The sequence below is a fragment of the Copidosoma floridanum genome, unplaced genomic scaffold, assembly GCF_036245765.1.
Source record: "Copidosoma floridanum isolate Cflo_tuat_1 unplaced genomic scaffold, Cflo_Japanese_pri ptg000026l, whole genome shotgun sequence".
Taxonomy (NCBI): Eukaryota; Metazoa; Arthropoda; class Insecta; order Hymenoptera; family Encyrtidae; genus Copidosoma; species Copidosoma floridanum.
In genome coordinates this window covers 3227350-3246725 of record NW_028321903.1, presented here as the reverse complement: position 1 = coordinate 3246725, position 19376 = coordinate 3227350, and the positions used below count along the sequence as shown (strand labels likewise).

At 33.8% G+C, this 19376-nt stretch overlaps 1 protein-coding gene and 2 long non-coding RNA genes across 6 annotated transcripts; 1 reads left to right on the top strand and 2 right to left on the bottom strand.

The window, feature by feature from the left end:
* Positions 1 to 5360: 5360 nt before the first annotated feature.
* LOC149373825 (uncharacterized) lies at positions 5361 to 6850 on the bottom strand. Its single transcript, XR_016293285.1, has 5 exons — positions 6807 to 6850; positions 6502 to 6720; positions 6217 to 6423; positions 5948 to 6136; positions 5361 to 5866 (listed from the first exon to the last, which is right to left on the bottom strand). It is a non-coding gene; the product is annotated as an uncharacterized LOC149373825 (long non-coding RNA).
* A 6061-nt stretch (positions 6851 to 12911) lies between these two features.
* On the bottom strand, positions 12912 to 13792 carry LOC149373824 (uncharacterized). The gene is made up of 5 exons (XR_016293286.1): positions 13667 to 13792; positions 13454 to 13576; positions 13244 to 13295; positions 13068 to 13166; positions 12912 to 12981 (listed from the first exon to the last, which is right to left on the bottom strand). It is a non-coding gene; the product is annotated as an uncharacterized LOC149373824 (long non-coding RNA).
* Positions 13793 to 14508: 716 nt separating this feature from the next.
* LOC149373823 (uncharacterized) lies at positions 14509 to 19175 on the top strand. 4 transcript variants are annotated; one of them, XM_089595626.1, is made up of 11 exons: positions 14509 to 14944; positions 15018 to 15351; positions 15752 to 16154; positions 16229 to 16335; positions 16400 to 16586; positions 16656 to 16895; positions 17001 to 17443; positions 17816 to 18034; positions 18179 to 18319; positions 18400 to 18588; positions 18670 to 19175. In XM_089595626.1, exons 1-2 carry the CDS (start codon positions 14763 to 14765, stop codon positions 15265 to 15267), a joined length of 432 nt encoding a protein of 143 aa, XP_089451752.1. In that variant the 5' UTR covers positions 14509 to 14762; the 3' UTR covers positions 15268 to 15351; positions 15752 to 16154; positions 16229 to 16335; positions 16400 to 16586; positions 16656 to 16895; positions 17001 to 17443; positions 17816 to 18034; positions 18179 to 18319; positions 18400 to 18588; positions 18670 to 19175. The 4 variants fall into 4 exon arrangements, with proteins under 4 accessions (XP_089451752.1, XP_089451753.1, XP_089451751.1 ...); XM_089595627.1 differs by having other exon boundaries at positions 18124 to 18319; XM_089595625.1 differs by having other exon boundaries at positions 18113 to 18319.
* Positions 19176 to 19376: the final 201 nt, after the last annotated feature.

Genomic DNA, 19376 nt, shown 5'->3' with positions numbered 1-19376 from the left:
TGAAATGTACGAAAAAATTCCCTGCCGTTTCTGCTTGACCGTTTCCGAGAAATAAATTTTGCAAAGTGCCAAAAAAATCGATTTTCGAGACCTTTTCGAACAATACTTGAAATAATCAATTAACATTGTTGAAAATGGCAGGGAGTGCATTCATACGTTTATGAAGTCCCAATAGACTATATGTGTCGTTCCCTGCCATTTTTAATAATATTTACCCCCCCCTTTGCCCACCCCTAACATATATAAATTATACGATTTACAATACGTTTAATGACGTCATGTGCCACCCCACTACAGTCCTATATTTTATATATGTTAGGGGTGGGCAAAGGGGGGGGTAAATATTATCAAAAATGGCAGGGAACGACACGTATAGTTTATTGGGACTCCATAAAAGTATGAATGCACTCCCTGCCATTTTCAACAATGTTAACTAATTATTTCAGGTATTGTTCGAAAAGGTCTCGAAAATCGATTTTTTCGGCACTTAGCAAAATTTATTTCTCGGAAATGGTCAAGCAGAAACGGCAGAGAATTTTTTTGTACATTTCAAATATTGTAATGAACAGTTCATTAAATTTTAAAGCGGTAGAATGAGTTCAAAAAAAAAATTTTTGTTTTTAATTCATTGCTCCGAACCGAACCGTATGTTTCGGCAGGGAAAAAAATTTTGATATGCAAATAAGGTATAATCTTTCATAATACCGCAATTGGGTTCGGTAAAGTTACTAAAAAAAATCATTTTCTTTCCTATGCTATAACTCCGCTGGACTTAATTTGGGGCTATAAGTTTAAATCTACGAGAGGTTAGGAATCGTCCCAGGATCTCAAATACCCGGGCCCTGCCGTTAAAGGGTCTTGGCCTCAAATTACGTGCAATTGCTTTAACTAGTAGGGGTATGAGAAAAGAGGATTCGCGTAGAAATGTCCATATAGGCAGTGTTGGGTGAGGAAGATATGATTTTGTATTTTTATCACTAGGACCTATATATAGCTACGGATCCTAGTGAGAAAAATGCAAAAGCTGAATACGAGGGGGGAGGAGGCCAGTGGTTCTCCCCAAATGTGACTGGCAAACTTGTGGGAAATTCAAATTTATTGAGGCCCTGGATTGAGGAACCGGCTCCGCGCTCGGAACCTTCGAAAAATGCTGTCAACAAACCAAAATTTCAAAAGTTACCAAATCATTCTGTAAAAAATATGAGCTTATGCAGAATATAAAAATGCATGTTTCTCCTATTGAAAGTTTTTTTGTTCAATCAGTAGTTTTTGAGATAAAAATTAAATACTGCAAAATTCGCTCTGCTTGAAATTCTTGATTTTATGAACTTGAATCGCCGCATCTCCGCAGAAAATGCATTAATCGACTTGAAATTTTAAACGTAACTTAACTAGGTATAGGCGATGCTAATAGTATCACTAGAAAAATGAATAATATTAATAATTCAATATTATTTAATTGAAAAGTGCGCGGCATCAAAGGTTATGGCATTCATGATTCAATGATAAAAAGTGTGCTACGAAGTTTCGAGTTGGGAAAACTTTCAGCAAGAAAGTTGTTTCTTTACGTATGAAGAAGTTTTCTTCCAAATTTCAATGAAATCCAATGAGTATTTCCAGAGATACAGCGATTTTAAGTTGCGGCAGGTATCGCGCACAGTGCAACAGCTCAATCTATACCATAGGCTTTCGATTAATTGATAGCACGTGATATCGCATGTATCGAGTTCCCCAAGAGCAGAACAACATACTCTGTCCAACAGCTGATGCGAGCTGTGTGTTTTCATTTATACGACGTTTTTTTACAAGCTCGCGTGCTTATTTAATAATGTGTTAATGTGCATTGCTTAATATATTGATGTAGCATGTTACAAAATTCAATACAAACATTCTTTTCATTAAATTTTTTTTTTTTTCTGTATTAATGACATCAATCATATAATTATAACTACATTTAGTAGTATTGGCATCTAATACACACAATCGTTTAGTTTACAGTACTGCAAATTTTAACCGTTTTTATTCACTATTTATTTGTTCTGACAAGTTTATATTATTTTTGGAACTTGACTTTTTTAATCTGTTTTTTTCTTGCTTGACTGATGCTCTTTTTACAGGTTCTTTTTTCAATCTTTTTTTTTCGACTACTTTTATTTGAATACTTGGATCACTTTGTTTTTGCTTGACTGATTCCCTTTTGACAGGTTTTTTTTTATCTTAATCAATGATTTGTTAATAAAAGAGTCTAAAGATTTTCGTCCTTCAGGACTCAAATAAGTTAGTAAAGCTTTTACGGCGTTTAATTTCTCTCTACTTATACCTACAGCATTTTAGCTGGTTCTAATTTCAATAAATCATCAAATTGTCCATTTGGAGTAAGTATGAAGTCTATTGGTCTGTTTGTATAACTTTTAAATACATTAACATGTGAATTAGCATAATATTGGATTTTCACGGCCTCTCGAATGTGCAATTCTTTCGGAATATTAACTTTTTTGGGAAGGAGCGATTAAAAATCTCTGACGTTAATTTCACTGTCTCTTATGATTATAAATGGAGGATTTCTCGCATTTTTGATTATATTTACATACTCGTCAACTGTCTCGATAGTTTCGATTTTTTTTTTTTTCTGACCATACAAACCGAAATTCCTATCGCACAAACAATAAGAATGTCCGCGAACTGGATAAACATGTTGAATTTCAATTTCTAATGACTTGGATAATAATGATAAAAAAGTAAGAACAAAATAATTTTTGTTCTGGCCGCCACATCCGTCAGAAAATAAATATATTTTGTTGTAAACATCCAATTTCAACTCCCTTTGTATGGCATCTAAGAGAAAATTGCATACCGTATTCGCCCCTTTCTTAAATGCTCCTTCTAAAAATAAATACATGTAATTCCTTTTATGGTTACCAAAAACGTGTACGTTAAATATATGTAACCATATAAGTCGGCGATAAAACTGATCTGATACGGGAACTTTCGGTATAGGCAAGTTTTGACCAAAATCAAACTCCAAGCATAAAACATTTTTTTCTGCTAACATAGATTTTCTCATAAAATTATAATCGTCAACACTTTTTTTATGATTAATTAACTCGACATTTGAGCTGTCAGTATTTCGATTTTCTAAGCAGAAATTGCACACATCTGTGCGAGGTTGTGAGAAAGTGAAGTCCATATTACGGTTAAAATATTTTATATATGTCGATTCTGAAATAGGCGGTTCAACTTTTCCAGTTTTCTTTACGTAATATTGAAGGAATGATTTGTACAAAGCAGTCAAACTTAAATCAGGGTGATCAAAATAATTCAGTTTCGACTTAACTCGAGTATAGTGCGATTTCGAATGTAGAATCGAATGGCAATGCTCACTGATGATTTCTTTTACTTCATCGGTTAAAAGAACAGAATGAATGTTCTTACCGCGTTTGTCATTTATAGACACATTATTAATCAGCTTCTTTTGAATCGTCGCGAACCTATGTTTCGTTATGCCTTAAATGCGACATAAAAACTTTTGACAAACTGCATCCTGACGAAGTAATGAGTGAAACGTGTATTGCCATAGCATGATATTTTTCTTATTTTCTTCCACTTGCATCGTACTAGAAGGCTTTAAGGTCATTAATCCCTTAAGAATGATATTTTGAATATTATACTCTCCGGACGACCAAAATTCATTAAAAAATAATTCTTGTCCTGCTGCATTCACTGTTCGAAAATATTCTTTTTCACAGCAAAGTTCAACAGGGGTAAATATTTTGGCTGAAACTATTTTCTGTGCGCAAGAAATATACTCTTTTCCCTACAAAAAAACCAAATGTGTAGTTTTCGACACAAATAAACTCTAAATAAATACACTATGGAATTAGCTCACTTCATTTTTCAACCGCTTCTTTTTATTTACTATCCAGGCGTCTTCATTTCTTCTTCGTTTTCTGCCAGTCTGCCCACTGTTTTCTACCGACATTATAACTATTAATGTATAAAAGTTAACGCTTCGCACGGCGTATGCACGTTAACAAATTGAATAAGCACGCGAGCTTGTAAAAAAACGTCGTATAGATACCACCCCGACCCTAGCCCACAAAATGTTAAAATTTGCAATAAAAAAAATATCAGTACACGTATTTTGAACTGCACATTTCGCCTGTACAAATTATTTTAACTGCACACGTCTGAAATGGGCAAAAAAAATTAATAAACATCAGCACTTTTAGGGGGACACTAAACGGTCCATATCTTCGTAATGAAGGCTTGTATTGAACTGCACACACCTCAAAAAAACTGCACATTACACGATCTTAACTGCACACTCAAATTTTGTAATTGCACACCATTATTTAGTTAATAAATCGATAAAAACTAAATGTCGTAGCTCTACTGTAAATTGTTGTGCATTACTGCGCATGCGCGTGACTATTGGCCAATCATGTGCGTTACAGTGTGCTTGCAGTACTTGCACGTTGGCGGGTATTTACAAAATATTATTTACGTAAATGTAATCGTCCTTTTGTATGTAAACATAGAAATGTCTATGTATGTGTGTATAACTACATGTTTACAACGAAAGCAGCAAATCTGGATAATATTGAGGCAGAAATTAAATAATCTTTATAGAAATAAATATAACAAGAAAAATATTATTGATCATGGGTCATGTTATCCATGGATACAACATGTATGTATGTGTGTGTGTATATACACTCCATTGCTAATGCAGAGTGCACCGACATTACCGATGGTGTAAATAGTATTACGGTTGAATTCCAACAACCCAATAACTAATGTATTTATTTTTTTTTTATATATACAGGAAGATTAAAAAAAACTTTTATCCATCTAGAAGTTACAAATATGTTTTGAAACTAAACATGATTCCTTGAAAAATATGTAAAGATTTAATTAAAAAATTTTATTTAGGACTAGATGTATCATGCAAATATACTTTTGACATGAATAATCACTTTTTTGGCTTTAAAAATTATGCTTTGATCAATTAAATTTACAAATTTACCCCGGAATTATTTGTATTTACACATGAAAAAAAGCACAAAAATTCAATTAAAATTTTTTTAATTAGGTATGCATTGTTCTATACTTTAGAAACTTAACCATCTCAATTAACGTCTAGCTTTCTTTATTTTTCGACAAAATATCTAGACCATCATAATGTGCATGTTGATTGGTTGAATTGCAAAATCAGCAACAAACCCTTTGTATCCAATTTAAGGTCAATTAATTTTTAGAACTCCTGTATACATTTTTTAAAATATTTATTTTCTATGTAATACATACATAATAATGTTTATGCTGCATAAACACTACGTTTTAAACACATTTGTAGAGTTTAACTTTCACTTTGTTCAATATTTTAATAAATAATACTCTGACAACACTATATTTACATAAGAAAGTGAAAAATAAAATTTTACAACAATCTGAATATCATCAACCAATCAGGCAACTTTCCCTTAACATAAAAGCTGTTTATGTTTCCAGGTCAAATAATTTCTAGGTACAAGTATAGACTAGGGGTGTGGCGATTGAAGCCGAGAAAAATTTTCGATGAGTTTGCAATTTTGCATCCGCAAAAATCCGGTAAAAAGTGCTGTATATCTACTATTAGAATTTTTGAGACTGATTAACTGCACAACTAAGTGTTTATTTTCGTGTTGTGTTCAATAATGCTGTAAAAGAAATAAAAACAGTTGATTTGTTTATTTAATGTTGCCCGAGCCCAAATCTTGTTTTTGTAAGATATCTCTTCTTTTTTTTTGATCTATGTAATCTAATAAATCGAGGCTTTTTTAAAATCATACTCGTGCGACGTTTGATTTTCAATACACGTGTAGAGCTGAAAAAATAGAGACATCAGTTTAATTGAAGTAAATAATACAAAAAAAACTTTTTTTTTTTTAGAAGTTACTATATTTACAATTATAAGCTCGACAGGACTGAGAACCTAAAGTTTTTCAATATCGTAACCGTATTTAAGCAAAATATGAATCAGCACGTTTTCTGGATGCGCAACAAGATCAATCAAACCGACTAGCTGCTCGAACAATTTATTTTTCATATCCATGTCGCTTGTGTTATGCACGCCATGTTTCAAAGTAAAGTTTTGCTAAAAACGTATTTTTCTATGTAAGTATTTATACGTCATTTTGTGAATTTTCGTAGTGAATTATTTTTTCATCATTGTACCATTGAGTTGAGACAAGTTTTTAAGCCGTAGTTTCCGGGAGACGCCGTCCAAGGTAAGTATTTGGTCAAAGTGGTCGTCTTTGGGAATGAAAATTTTTCCGCATTGTATTGACGATACTTGATGACTTCGTGCAGAATTCCCTGATGATTAAATTTTTTTGCACTATTACTGAGACAGTCAATGTGATACCTGATTCTACATACTATCTATTTTCAATCATTATTAATTTAGCTGGGTGAAAGAATAAGTCTGAAAATAATGGTTAAGGTGAATTTTAGACTTACCAGGATTATCGAGTTGACCTGCAAAATGTATTGAGATATCTGTTGAGGGGGTCTCTTGGACTGCGCCTATTCGACAGCGACTTGTACTAAAGTGGGGAAGAAATTGTGGACCTCGCTGACTTCTCTGTAAAATATGTATCATTCGCACTCAGATCCTCCGATACGTAAGATTCGGACTGCAAGCTGCGTTCGATTGCCGTGTTGATAGGCTCCGGGTATCTAAAATATAATAAATAAGTACAATTTTACTATTCAAGTGTTCAAGTGTGCAGACAGTAAATTTCGATCATGACGAATATTTTTACCATTAATTCGCCAAGCACGTGCGAAGTATTGAGGATCGTATTTAATGACCATTTTTAATATTTAATGACAAATTATTAGTCACTTGTGAAGATTAATGTATTACATCATAAACGTCAAGTTATTATAAAAAAGCTCATAAAAAAATAGTTATATTAATACTTGCTGTACATGCTATGTTAAATTAATGCGCTTTTTTTGTACAGAAGTTTACTGAAAAGTTAAACCAAAAAGCAATTAATATAATAAAAAATATTCAATGCTCGACTGTAGAATCAAAAAACTCACCTGTTCACGTGCAACGGCAAGCTCGCATACCTGCAAGCTCAACTGTTCATTGCTCTCTTCGACTTTCCGTAACTCTTCGCTCTGGTTTTGATTCTCGTTCTCCAACTCTTTCAGATCCTTCAGTAAACTAGCAAGTTCAGCCTTGAGTCTCAGTTCTTCGAGCTGAGAAGCTTGGAGCTGTTCCTCCAATGTCTTGAGCACGCCCGTGCTCTTCTCACGCTCTTCCCGTGCTCTAATCACACTCGAGCTGCTGCAGATCGCTCAGGCTCTTAAGTGCCTCGGTATGACGGTGTTCGAGCTGGCGCAACTGATCCTCGTAAAATTTATCCATTCGAGCCTATTGCTCGTCAATTTCTTGCGCGAATAGATTCGTGCAGTCATTCGTCTCGCCGAGATCCAAGCGAAGTTTGTCGCGCTCACAGCGCAGGTGCTCCATTGACAAGCTTCAAGTTTTTTTTTTGCAAGATCAAATAATGTTTTATCAGACAAATGAAAATTTGAGGAAAAAATGATCAATCAAAGTATGATACTGCTTTTTGATTACTCACTTCAAATTTCGAATTTCTTCTTGATAAAGAATGAGTGCTCCTTTCAGTAGATGTACGTAATTTCCAACATTTTCAGCATGAGATACCTCACGGTGAAGCTTAAGCTCGGAAGATAAGGCATTTGATAAGTTAATAAAGTTAACAGTAGGGCCGTTAAAGCCTAAGAAAAGCAATAAGGAACTGGCATCTGTCACTCCAGCAACCTCCCACAGTTCTACAATGGCACTTCGTGGAGTAGATCTATTGCGTGAAAGATGAGAGTTTGGATACTGATGCACAAATTTATTTATTATCCAATGGTTTACGTACCCTGTTTGATTATCTTCGAAATCCTTTCAACTATCTGACTTTGTTCATTCCCTGTGTAAATAACTGGACCAAGTCACGTTAAAATCTTCGAACACTTTATTAGAACTCTCAAAAAATTTAAAAATTCGTTTAAATTTATTAAGCCGTCGCAATCCGTATCTAGCTTTTAAAAGATAATTTGGATGGCCTGAAAAATAGAGTTCAGTAGAAATCGTCGCGATTGAGTGAGGATGGAACAAATTTTAACTTACATTTTTGGAAAGGGTTGAATCTCCATTTAAAAAACCATTTATACTATCTGTAGGGGAGTTTTGATTAGTCCACGTCTCCGGTAACCGTTGATAATTGATGATTGCATCTAAAATAGAACTCACATTACAATCTTTAACTCGCAATAGTAAATAAAATGAAAAAGATTTTAGCATTTTTAACCTGTCTCAATTCGTTGGCAATTTTTAGCCTCTGGCTTTTTCCTTTCTTCCAATTGGTGATTGTATTTGGTACACACAGTGCCGTGTTCAGGAATAATATCTGATTCACCGTTAAGTTCATTTTCCAAACCATTGACAGGCGTCTTTTGAAATTCATCGAGCAGGGTAACAAAGGCATCACGGAATTCAATGAATGGAACTAAACTCTGACTCTCCTCTATCTTGAGTAATTCAAATATTGCTTGCTCTGCTTACTCATCATTGCTCAGCTTACTTTGTCCGTTGGCCAGGCAGCTTTTGTACACAAAAAAAAGGTTCTGTTCATGTGGATCAGTGGGCTCTTCCTCCATCTCATGCCTTTCACCGGTTTCTGCCAACTGTCAAAACTGTAGAGTCCTGAGCACCTATTTAAATTTAAATTCATAAGTCATAAAAAAAGTATTTTTTAATGACTAGGCTCCTAATTTGACCAGTCAAATCAATTATTCAACAAAAATTACTAGAGCAACGGATTCATGAATGATTGAAACTGCTTTAGCACATGAAATATAAGATAACAGTCATTAAGATCTACATGCAATTGCAAAACTCTTATCTCACACTTGAAATACTTTCACTTGTGCACACATATGTACAACAGACGCAACACTGGTAAAATATTTTGCAATAACAAATAATTGGATTAACGAGAGCCAATTTCTACCAAATGTAAACTTCACATAGTGGCTTGAAATAGAGATTTATGTATTGAAAAACTGAAGAAAAAAAAAACATTTTCACAATGAGAAAAAAAGAATTTATTACTCAAGCTCCTGTGATTGGCCCATCTGGGATCATTAGCTGTATAGCCGTTGATCAAATGCTCCACTACTTTTAAAACCGTGGTATCTAACGGTGCATCGATATATCCAGAACTGGATCTTCCGGCATAGGGAACAAGTTGGTCAAAATATCTTCATAGCTCTCTTTGTTGTGCCTAATGCTCAGATGGAACGCAGCCTGTAGTTGCTTTACGTAGTCGAAACTAGAAAACATTTCTCTAATCTCCTCCTTATTCAACAAACTCATAAATTGTTCGGGCATTAATGACAAGTTACCAGCGTGAGCATCCACGCTCAAGTTTGCATTTGAATAACTCCTGAAAAAAAACATATACGGTTTGAAGAGTAAGGTTGTACAAATAATGATGGCATTGTTTTATTCGACACCTACGTTTATGAAAATTCAATCAAAAATAGACTTACTGTTGATTTTAGCGCGGCAAGGCCGGAATGATTTCGATCATGTTCGTGAGATCTACCATTGTTACAGAGAAGGAGACTATCGAGTCCTTGGTTTATTGTAATGACTGATAACTGAATAGCACCCGCTCTTCTGTTATGGATCGTATCCTGAAAAATTTTTTAAATATTAATAAAGGGTAAAAAACCTTAGATGATATTTTGAAAATTTTTTAGTCTTAATCATGATTAGAAATGAGTAATCTAGCTGTAATGTTTATTTACAGTGATTAGTAGACTTATTATAAAAAAAATAATAAGCACATAGCATAGTTCTGCTGTAGGTTTCCTTTAATTTGCTCTATTATTCAACTTTTTTTTTTAATGTTTACAACTTATTTCCGACACTGAAAATCTTTTCTTCAAATGTAAAAAACTTATCAAGACTAAGAATAAACAATTAATCAAGTTGGTGATCCATTTTTTAGCAATTACAGATCACAGGCAAAGCTATCAGGCCTATGTTTGTATGTTGCTTTTTTTCTGTACAAATATCGCTGTTCCAGATTTGAGATTGACGAGTTGGAATACTTGGAACTCGGAATGTTGGATTTTGGATTTTTGGATTCAAAATTTTTTAAAGTTCTCTTTCGTAGTACTTAATCGTAGTTCGTTCTTTAAAAAGATCCCAACTGTCACTGCCACCATCGCTCATATTTTTATGTACCTAAATAAAATAGCTAAATTTAGGTGTATCAAGTAAATGGTGTGCTAAAGAAGTTCCACATTTGTGAATTTTTACTTTTTTAATGAGCTTTTAATTTTTAATAATTTGGTTAGCTAGTTAGGTTGGACAGTACTATATGCTTATACATACAAGATAAAAGAACTTTTTATTGTATGTATGACATAAAAAGTGATTCAAAATTACTTATTATTAATGATGAATATGGAAGGATTTGTAAAAAATTATTTGGCATCGTAAGTTAAACATTAAAACTTATAAACATCCTTAAAGGCGGATTAATAGAGAAAAAAGTGGGTATTGATAAGTTTTTAATCTGGTGATTTATGGAATAAGAATTTTAATATAAACTAAAAAATCACAATGCCTGGACCCCAGCCATCTGTACCTCCCGATAAAATAAAAGCCATAATTTGTAATTATGATATTTTGGATAGTAATGGAAAGTTAAAAAGTCGAAGTGATGACATATGGAAAAGTATTTGTGAACTTCTGGACAATAAAATTAATTGTGTTAATTTATATTTAATGTTGTATAATAATAGACACAGTATTTTTGATTATTATAAACAAACAAAGAAAGTTGAGGAGGGTCCGACAAACATCACGACAAACATCATTAGTTTAGAAGATTGTATCAATGAAGGCGATGAGAATTCTGAACTTGATCTTCAAAGTAACAAGGATTCCGATAGTGATTTTGAAGTTCTAAGTGTACAAACCAAGTTACTAAATAGTGAAAAAAAAATTGAATTCAAAATAAAATTAAGTCTTGATCAATGGTCTGAACTACAACCTATTAAAAAGGTGTACAAAGATGGAAGGGAAGTAGAAATGCTGCAACCAGGTTGGGGAGATGCAATTGGTAAAGCTGTTTATGCTGCACAAAAGCTACCATGCACGTTTAATTTTAAACGTCAAAAAGTTGGAAGTACAATGTGTTACATTTTCTTGGAAGCCCACTGCTCTACGTGTGCAAATTACATGGTTGTGAGGTGTTTTCAAAAACCTAAAGAACCATCAGAGGTATCTTTAGATGTAATCACCAATGATTCAAAAGGAATCGTTCATACAAAAAAAAAACGTTTGGCTGGTCTACAGAGAAAGCTCGTAAAAAATGAGCTTAAACACAAAACAGCTCGGCAGTGGAGGGTAGATGAAGCTGACAAAATCATGGATTATGGAGATAATGAATCGCCTTTTTTATACGACTTGAAAAACGTAGAAAAAGCTGGTCAACAAGCTAAGTATGAGCGACTAGGTTTAGTTAAAGGAGAAAATTTGTTTGAGTCACTCGACAAATTAAAAACTCAGAATGCAACAGTCAGTCAATACATAAAGAACATTGGGTTCAATAAATTTTACATTACGTATTGGTCAAAAGAACAGATTGAAATTCACAATGACATCCAACAACTTCTTCGAAATCCTGTTTCATTAGATGCTACAGGATCGGTAGCCTTAAAAATTGATCATGCTAGTGGTAGGAGTAGCCATATATTTTTAAGTGTACTATGCACTCATATAAATAACACCATCGTTCCTTTGACACAAATATTATCTGAAGTAAATGACAGCAACTTCTTATGTTTTTGGTTACGTGACTGGCTGAAATCTGGAGCCAAAATACCTAGAGAAGTAGTTACTGACATGGGAAAAGCCCTTCGAAATGGAATTTCTTTGGCGTTTAATACCATGACTTTCAAAAAATATAATGAGGAGTGTTTTTTAATTTTACAAGGACAAAACTTGCAGCTAAACACTCAATTAAAAACAGATGTAGCGCATCTAGTTCATGCAATTACAAGATGGCCATGTTTAGCTAAAAACAAGTCCAAAAAAGTGCAAGAGGTATATAAAAGATGTATAGGTTTCATGACAACTATTGAAAATTTTAAAAATTTTTGTGATTTTTTAGAAAAAATATTCATTTTAGCAAACAGTAAAGTATTTGATATAGATTGCCAAAAAGCTTTTGAATACATAAAAACAAAGATCCAAACATATGAATTCGAAGAATCAAGTGAAAGTAAGGAATCCCAATTTTCAGATCACCATCAATGTGTTTTTGTAGACGATAATAACGATGATGCTGATGATGATGATTTTCAGTCTCGTAATATACGTAAATTTATTCAAAATTTAAAAAACAAGGTAATTTGTGAAAAGAGTAATAATAGTATGGACTTTAATCATCAAGATAATACCTACTTTTTGATCGACTTCAGTGACCGACTGACCATTCTGTGCTATGAATTTCCCTCTTGGACTAACGTAATGAATGGTTATTTTGAAAATGAAAACAAAGTTGCTTCTTCAGCTAGATCTGAAACATTATTCCATCAGTTTAAAAAATATATTATGACAAATAAAACACCAGAAAGAATTGACGTTTTAATAGCTTCACATTGCGCAGACATCAATAAAGTATTAAAAATAGTAAGAGCTCAAGTAAACGATTTATCAGCTTTAATCCCGATTAAAACAAAAAGTAAGGAAAAAAAACCTGATATTGAGTATTTACATGCCGCAGAGCAGTGGAAGAATAAGAATCCTGTGAGTGAATGTAATGATGGTGATTCTTCAATAAGTGACAATGAATTAGGTGATCAATTTGGTTTTGCTGATGCTGATAACTTAAAAAAAGTATTAATTTTACCTGACTCAGAGATAGTAGCAGAATCAAGAGAAAAATTTGGAATGAATAATTCAACTGACTTACCAAATAATGATTTAAATAAGCTGTCTTCCGAAACTCATACAGATTATGGAATAATAGAGTTCAATGACCAGCCTTCTTCAACTGCAGCTCTAAAAGACTCTGAAAAAAAAAAATTAAAAAATGAGGTTATAAAAACAGTTGAATTAAATCTTAGCCACAAAAAAAGAGGAACTTACGTAACTCCAGAGCCAGAACTTTCGCTGCTTTTACAACGACCTAGTGGATTGACTGGTAAAAAAATAAAAGCAGTAATTAAAAATGGTAACAAATGTAATGCTCGAAAAGTAAACAGTATTCCGACAACATTTACAAATACTTGTGCCTTTGATGCTTTAACTGAAGTTTTAAGTAATACTATTTGTAATATAAGTACTTTCAAAACTTACATTCAACAGAAACAAAATTTTCAGAAATCGTTGCAAAATATTTGTTACCCCACAACATTGATGAAGTATGCAGCAGAAGGTCCCAACACTACATTATATACTAATCGAGCATACTTGCTATCACTACATTTTGAAACAGAAAATAGAAATGTCAATTGTGAAACAAACATTAATGCTATGATTCATAAATTAATGGATGGTTGCGAAAGTTACCTGGAATTAACAAAATGTCAATGCGGTAGTGTAAACAGTTCCAAAAAATACATAAAACCACTGCCAAGTACTGAAGTTGTTTGGATGCATCAGTTCAGGAATTTGGAAGAAGAACTGAATCGTGTCTTTAGTGAGCAATCAAAGTACTGCATTACATGTGAAACCGATAAAAAAGCAGTTTTATCATTTACTTTAGGAACTTACTTACTAATTGATACCCAAGATGCTTATCAAGATTCGTCGTATGCCAAAATATTTAACATAAATGCATCTCAGATTAAAACCGAATTATCTAAATTACCAGTCAATCTCAATATACAAAATCAAACATTTATATTGACTGGTGTGATAAGTTATATTGAACCTTTGGAAAAGGGGAATCTAGGCCATTACGTAGCTTACTGCAGATCAATCAAAGGCTCTTGGCAAGAAAGAAATGACTTATGTAAGGAAAGGACTCATGTACAAAATACTAGTGTTAAAATAAGCATACTTACGTATGCTAAATGTGATAGTATTTAAAAATTTATAGACTTTCATTTATAAATAGTGTACATAGTGTGAATATGTTTATAAGTAGGTGTTAAAAGTGTTGAAAAACTTTAAATATTAAGTACAAAATTTTCTTATTTAGAGTATCCGGAGTCCTGTGCTGACCACAATGTTATTTTATTTTAATATTAGCTTAGTTTTTTCGTCTGCTACTGCAGCATACAAATATATATATATATATATAGTATGTTAGAATGAATTTGCGCAGTTTGCGTCTGCGGCGAGCGGCGACTGCGGCAGTGCGGCGGCGCGGCGTAGTGTTTCGTCATGCCGTTAAGCGGTTTGAGGTTGGACTGTGTGCGGTCAACCCACTCTATAAATATAACCTGCTTCACTTAAGTAAATTATAGAATCGTTGAGTTAGAAATAAATAAAACTTGAAACTTTGAAAGGAAACGAATAAAATTGTTCCAAGTCATTCACGGGACGATCTGAAGAAATCCACTGAGTAGTAGGTACTTCTTGCGGTTCCGGATTCCGGATTACAGGCACCGAAGGCACTGCGTCAAACTTCATTACTTAGTGATCAAGCTTGTAATCGAAGATGAAGAAGCAGATAAATAAAGCAGTGTTGAATAAAACAATGCCATCATTGTTTGTAGATTTATCGGAATACAAGGTGGAGAACATCTTTAAAATTTGTTCTGAAACGCCTGTTCTTTTTACCAGGAATCTTAAGCTAATCACAATTACTGCTTTGGACTGTGCAAACCAGGATTTCAATCAGTAAGTTGACAACATGAAATTTTTTAATTTCATAAACAACCTTACTCTTCAAACCGTATATGTTTTTTTTCAGGAGTTATTCAAATGCAAACTTGAGCGTGGATGCTCACGCTGGTAACTTGTCATTAATGCCCGAACAATTTATGAGTTTGTTGAATAAGGAGGAGATTAGAGAAATGTTTTCTAGTTTCGACTACGTAAAGCAACTACAGGCTGCGTTCCATCTGAGCATTAGGCACAACAAAGAGAGCTATGAAGATATTTTGACCAACTTGTTCCCTATGCCGGAAGATCCAGTTCTGGATATATCGATGCACCGTTAGATACCACGGTTTTAAAAGTAGTGGAGCATTTGATCAACGGCTATACAGCTAATGATCCCAGATGGGCCAATCACAGGAGCTTGAGTAATAAATTCTTTTTTTCTCATTGTGAAAATGTTTTTTTTTTCTTCAGTTTTTCAATACATAAATCTCTATTTCAAGCCACTATGTGAAGTTTACATTTGGTAGAAATTGGCTCTCGTTAATCCAATTATTTGTTATTGCAAAATATTTTACCAGTGTTGCGTCTGTTGTACATATGTGTGCACAAGTGAAAGTATTTCAAGTGTGAGATAAGAGTTTTGCAATTGCATGTAGATCTTAATGACTGTTATCTTATATTTCATGTGCTAAAGCAGTTTCAATCATTCATGAATCCGTTGCTCTAGTAATTTTTGTTGAATAATTGATTTGACTGGTCAAATTAGGAGCCTAGTCATTAAAAAATACTTTTTTTATGACTTATGAATTTAAATTTAAATAGGTGCTCAGGACTCTACAGTTTTGACAGTTGGCAGAAACCGGTGAAAGGCATGAGATGGAGGAAGAGCCCACTGATCCACATGAACAGAACCTTTTTTTTGTGTACAAAAGCTGCCTGGCCAACGGACAAAGTAAGCTGAGCAATGATGAGTAAGCAGAGCAAGCAATATTTGAATTACTCAAGATAGAGGAGAGTCAGAGTTTAGTTCCATTCATTGAATTCCGTGATGCCTTTGTTACCCTGCTCGATGAATTTCAAAAGACGCCTGTCAATGGTTTGGAAAATGAACTTAACGGTGAATCAGATATTATTCCTGAACACGGCACTGTGTGTACCAAATACAATCACCAATTGGAAGAAAGGAAAAAGCCAGAGGCTAAAAATTGCCAACGAATTGAGACAGGTTAAAAATGCTAAAATCTTTTTCATTTTATTTACTATTGCGAGTTAAAGATTGTAATGTGAGTTCTATTTTAGATGCAATCATCAATTATCAACGGTTACCGGAGACGTGGACTAATCAAAACTCCCCTACAGATAGTATAAATGGTTTTTTAAATGGAGATTCAACCCTTTCCAAAAATGTAAGTTAAAATTTGTTCCATCCTCACTCAATCGCGACGATTTCTACTGAACTCTATTTTTCAGGCCATCCAAATTATCTTTTAAAAGCTAGATACGGATTGCGACGGCTTAATAAATTTAAACGAATTTTTAAATTTTTTGAGAGTTCTAATAAAGTGTTCGAAGATTTTAACGTGACTTGGTCCAGTTATTTACACAGGGAATGAACAAAGTCAGATAGTTGAAAGGATTTCGAAGATAATCAAACAGGGTACGTAAACCATTGGATAATAAATAAATTTGTGCATCAGTATCCAAACTCTCATCTTTCACGCAATAGATCTACTCCACGAAGTGCCATTGTAGAACTGTGGGAGGTTGCTGGAGTGACAGATGCCAGTTCCTTATTGCTTTTCTTAGGCTTTAACGGCCCTACTGTTAACTTTATTAACTTATCAAATGCCTTATCTTCCGAGCTTAAGCTTCACCGTGAGGTATCTCATGCTGAAAATGTTGGAAATTACGTACATCTACTGAAAGGAGCACTCATTCTTTATCAAGAAGAAATTCGAAATTTGAAGTGAGTAATCAAAAAGCAGTATCATACTTTGATTGATCATTTTTTCCTCAAATTTTCATTTGTCTGATAAAACATTATTTGATCTTGCAAAAAAAAAACTTGAAGCTTGTCAATGGAGCACCTGCGCTGTGAGCGCGACAAACTTCGCTTGGATCTCGGCGAGACGAATGACTGCACGAATCTATTCGCGCAAGAAATTGACGAGCAATAGGCTCGAATGGATAAATTTTACGAGGATCAGTTGCGCCAGCTCGAACACCGTCATACCGAGGCACTTAAGAGCCTGAGCGATCTGCAGCAGCTCGAGTGTGATTAGAGCACGGGAAGAGCGTGAGAAGAGCACGGGCGTGCTCAAGACATTGGAGGAACAGCTCCAAGCTTCTCAGCTCGAAGAACTGAGACTCAAGGCTGAACTTGCTAGTTTACTGAAGGATCTGAAAGAGTTGGAGAACGAGAATCAAAACCAGAGCGAAGAGTTACGGAAAGTCGAAGAGAGCAATGAACAGTTGAGCTTGCAGGTATGCGAGCTTGCCGTTGCACGTGAACAGGTGAGTTTTTTGATTCTACAGTCGAGCATTGAATATTTTTTATTATATTAATTGCTTTTTGGTTTAACTTTTCAGTAAACTTCTGTACAAAAAAAGCGCATTAATTTAACATAGCATGTACAGCAAGTATTAATATAACTATTTTTTTATGAGCTTTTTTATAATAACTTGACGTTTATGATGTAATACATTAATCTTCACAAGTGACTAATAATTTGTCATTAAATATTAAAAATGGTCATTAAATACGATCCTCAATACTTCGCACGTGCTTGGCGAATTAATGGTAAAAATATTCGTCATGATCGAAATTTACTGTCTGCACACTTGAACACTTGAATAGTAAAATTGTACTTATTTATTATATTTTAGATACCCGGAGCCTATCAACACGGCAATCGAACGCAGCTTGCAGTCCGAATCTTACGTATCGGAGGATCTGAGTGCGAATGATACATATTTTACAGAGAAGTCAGCGAGGTCCACAATTTCTTCCCCACTTTAGTACAAGTCGCTGTCGAATAGGCGCAGTCCAAGAGACCCCCTCAACAGATATCTCAATACATTTTGCAGGTCAACTCGATAATCCTGGTAAGTCTAAAATTCACCTTAACCATTATTTTCAGACTTATTCTTTCACCCAGCTAAATTAATAATGATTGAAAATAGATAGTATGTAGAATCAGGTATCACATTGACTGTCTCAGTAATAGTGCAAAAAAATTTAATCATCAGGGAATTCTGCACGAAGTCATCAAGTATCGTCAATACAATGCGGAAAAATTTTCATTCCCAAAGACGACCACTTTGACCAAATACTTACCTTGGACGGCGTCTCCCGGAAACTACGGCTTAAAAACTTGTCTCAACTCAATGGTACAATGATGAAAAAATAATTCACTACGAAAATTCACAAAATGACGTATAAATACTTACATAGAAAAATACGTTTTTAGCAAAACTTTACTTTGAAACATGGCGTGCATAACACAAGCGACATGGATATGAAAAATAAATTGTTCGAGCAGCTAGTCGGTTTGATTGATCTTGTTGCGCATCCAGAAAACGTGCTGATTCATATTTTGCTTAAATACGGTTACGATATTGAAAAACTTTAGGTTCTCAGTCCTGTCGAGCTTATAATTGTAAATATAGTAACTTCTAAAAAAAAAAAAGTTTTTTTTGTATTATTTACTTCAATTAAACTGATGTCTCTATTTTTTCAGCTCTACACGTGTATTGAAAATCAAACGTCGCACGAGTATGATTTTAAAAAAGCCTCGATTTATTAGATTACATAGATCAAAAAAAAAGAAGAGATATCTTACAAAAACAAGATTTGGGCTCGGGCAACATTAAATAAACAAATCAACTGTTTTTATTTCTTTTACAGCATTATTGAACACAACACGAAAATAAACACTTAGTTGTGCAGTTAATCAGTCTCAAAAATTCTAATAGTAGATATACAGCACTTTTTACCGGATTTTTGCGGATGCAAAATTGCAAACTCATCGAAAATTTTTCTCGGCTTCAATCGCCACACCCCTAGTCTATACTTGTACCTAGAAATTATTTGACCTGGAAACATAAACAGCTTTTATGTTAAGGGAAAGTTGCCTGATTGGTTGATGATATTCAGATTGTTGTAAAATTTTATTTTTCACTTTCTTATGTAAATATAGTGTTGTCAGAGTATTATTTATTAAAATATTGAACAAAGTGAAAGTTAAACTCTACAAATGTGTTTAAAACGTAGTGTTTATGCAGCATAAACATTATTATGTATGTATTACATAGAAAATAAATATTTTAAAAAATGTATACAGGAGTTCTAAAAATTAATTGACCTTAAATTGGATACAAAGGGTTTGTTGCTGATTTTGCAATTCAACCAATCAACATGCACATTATGATGGTCTAGATATTTTGT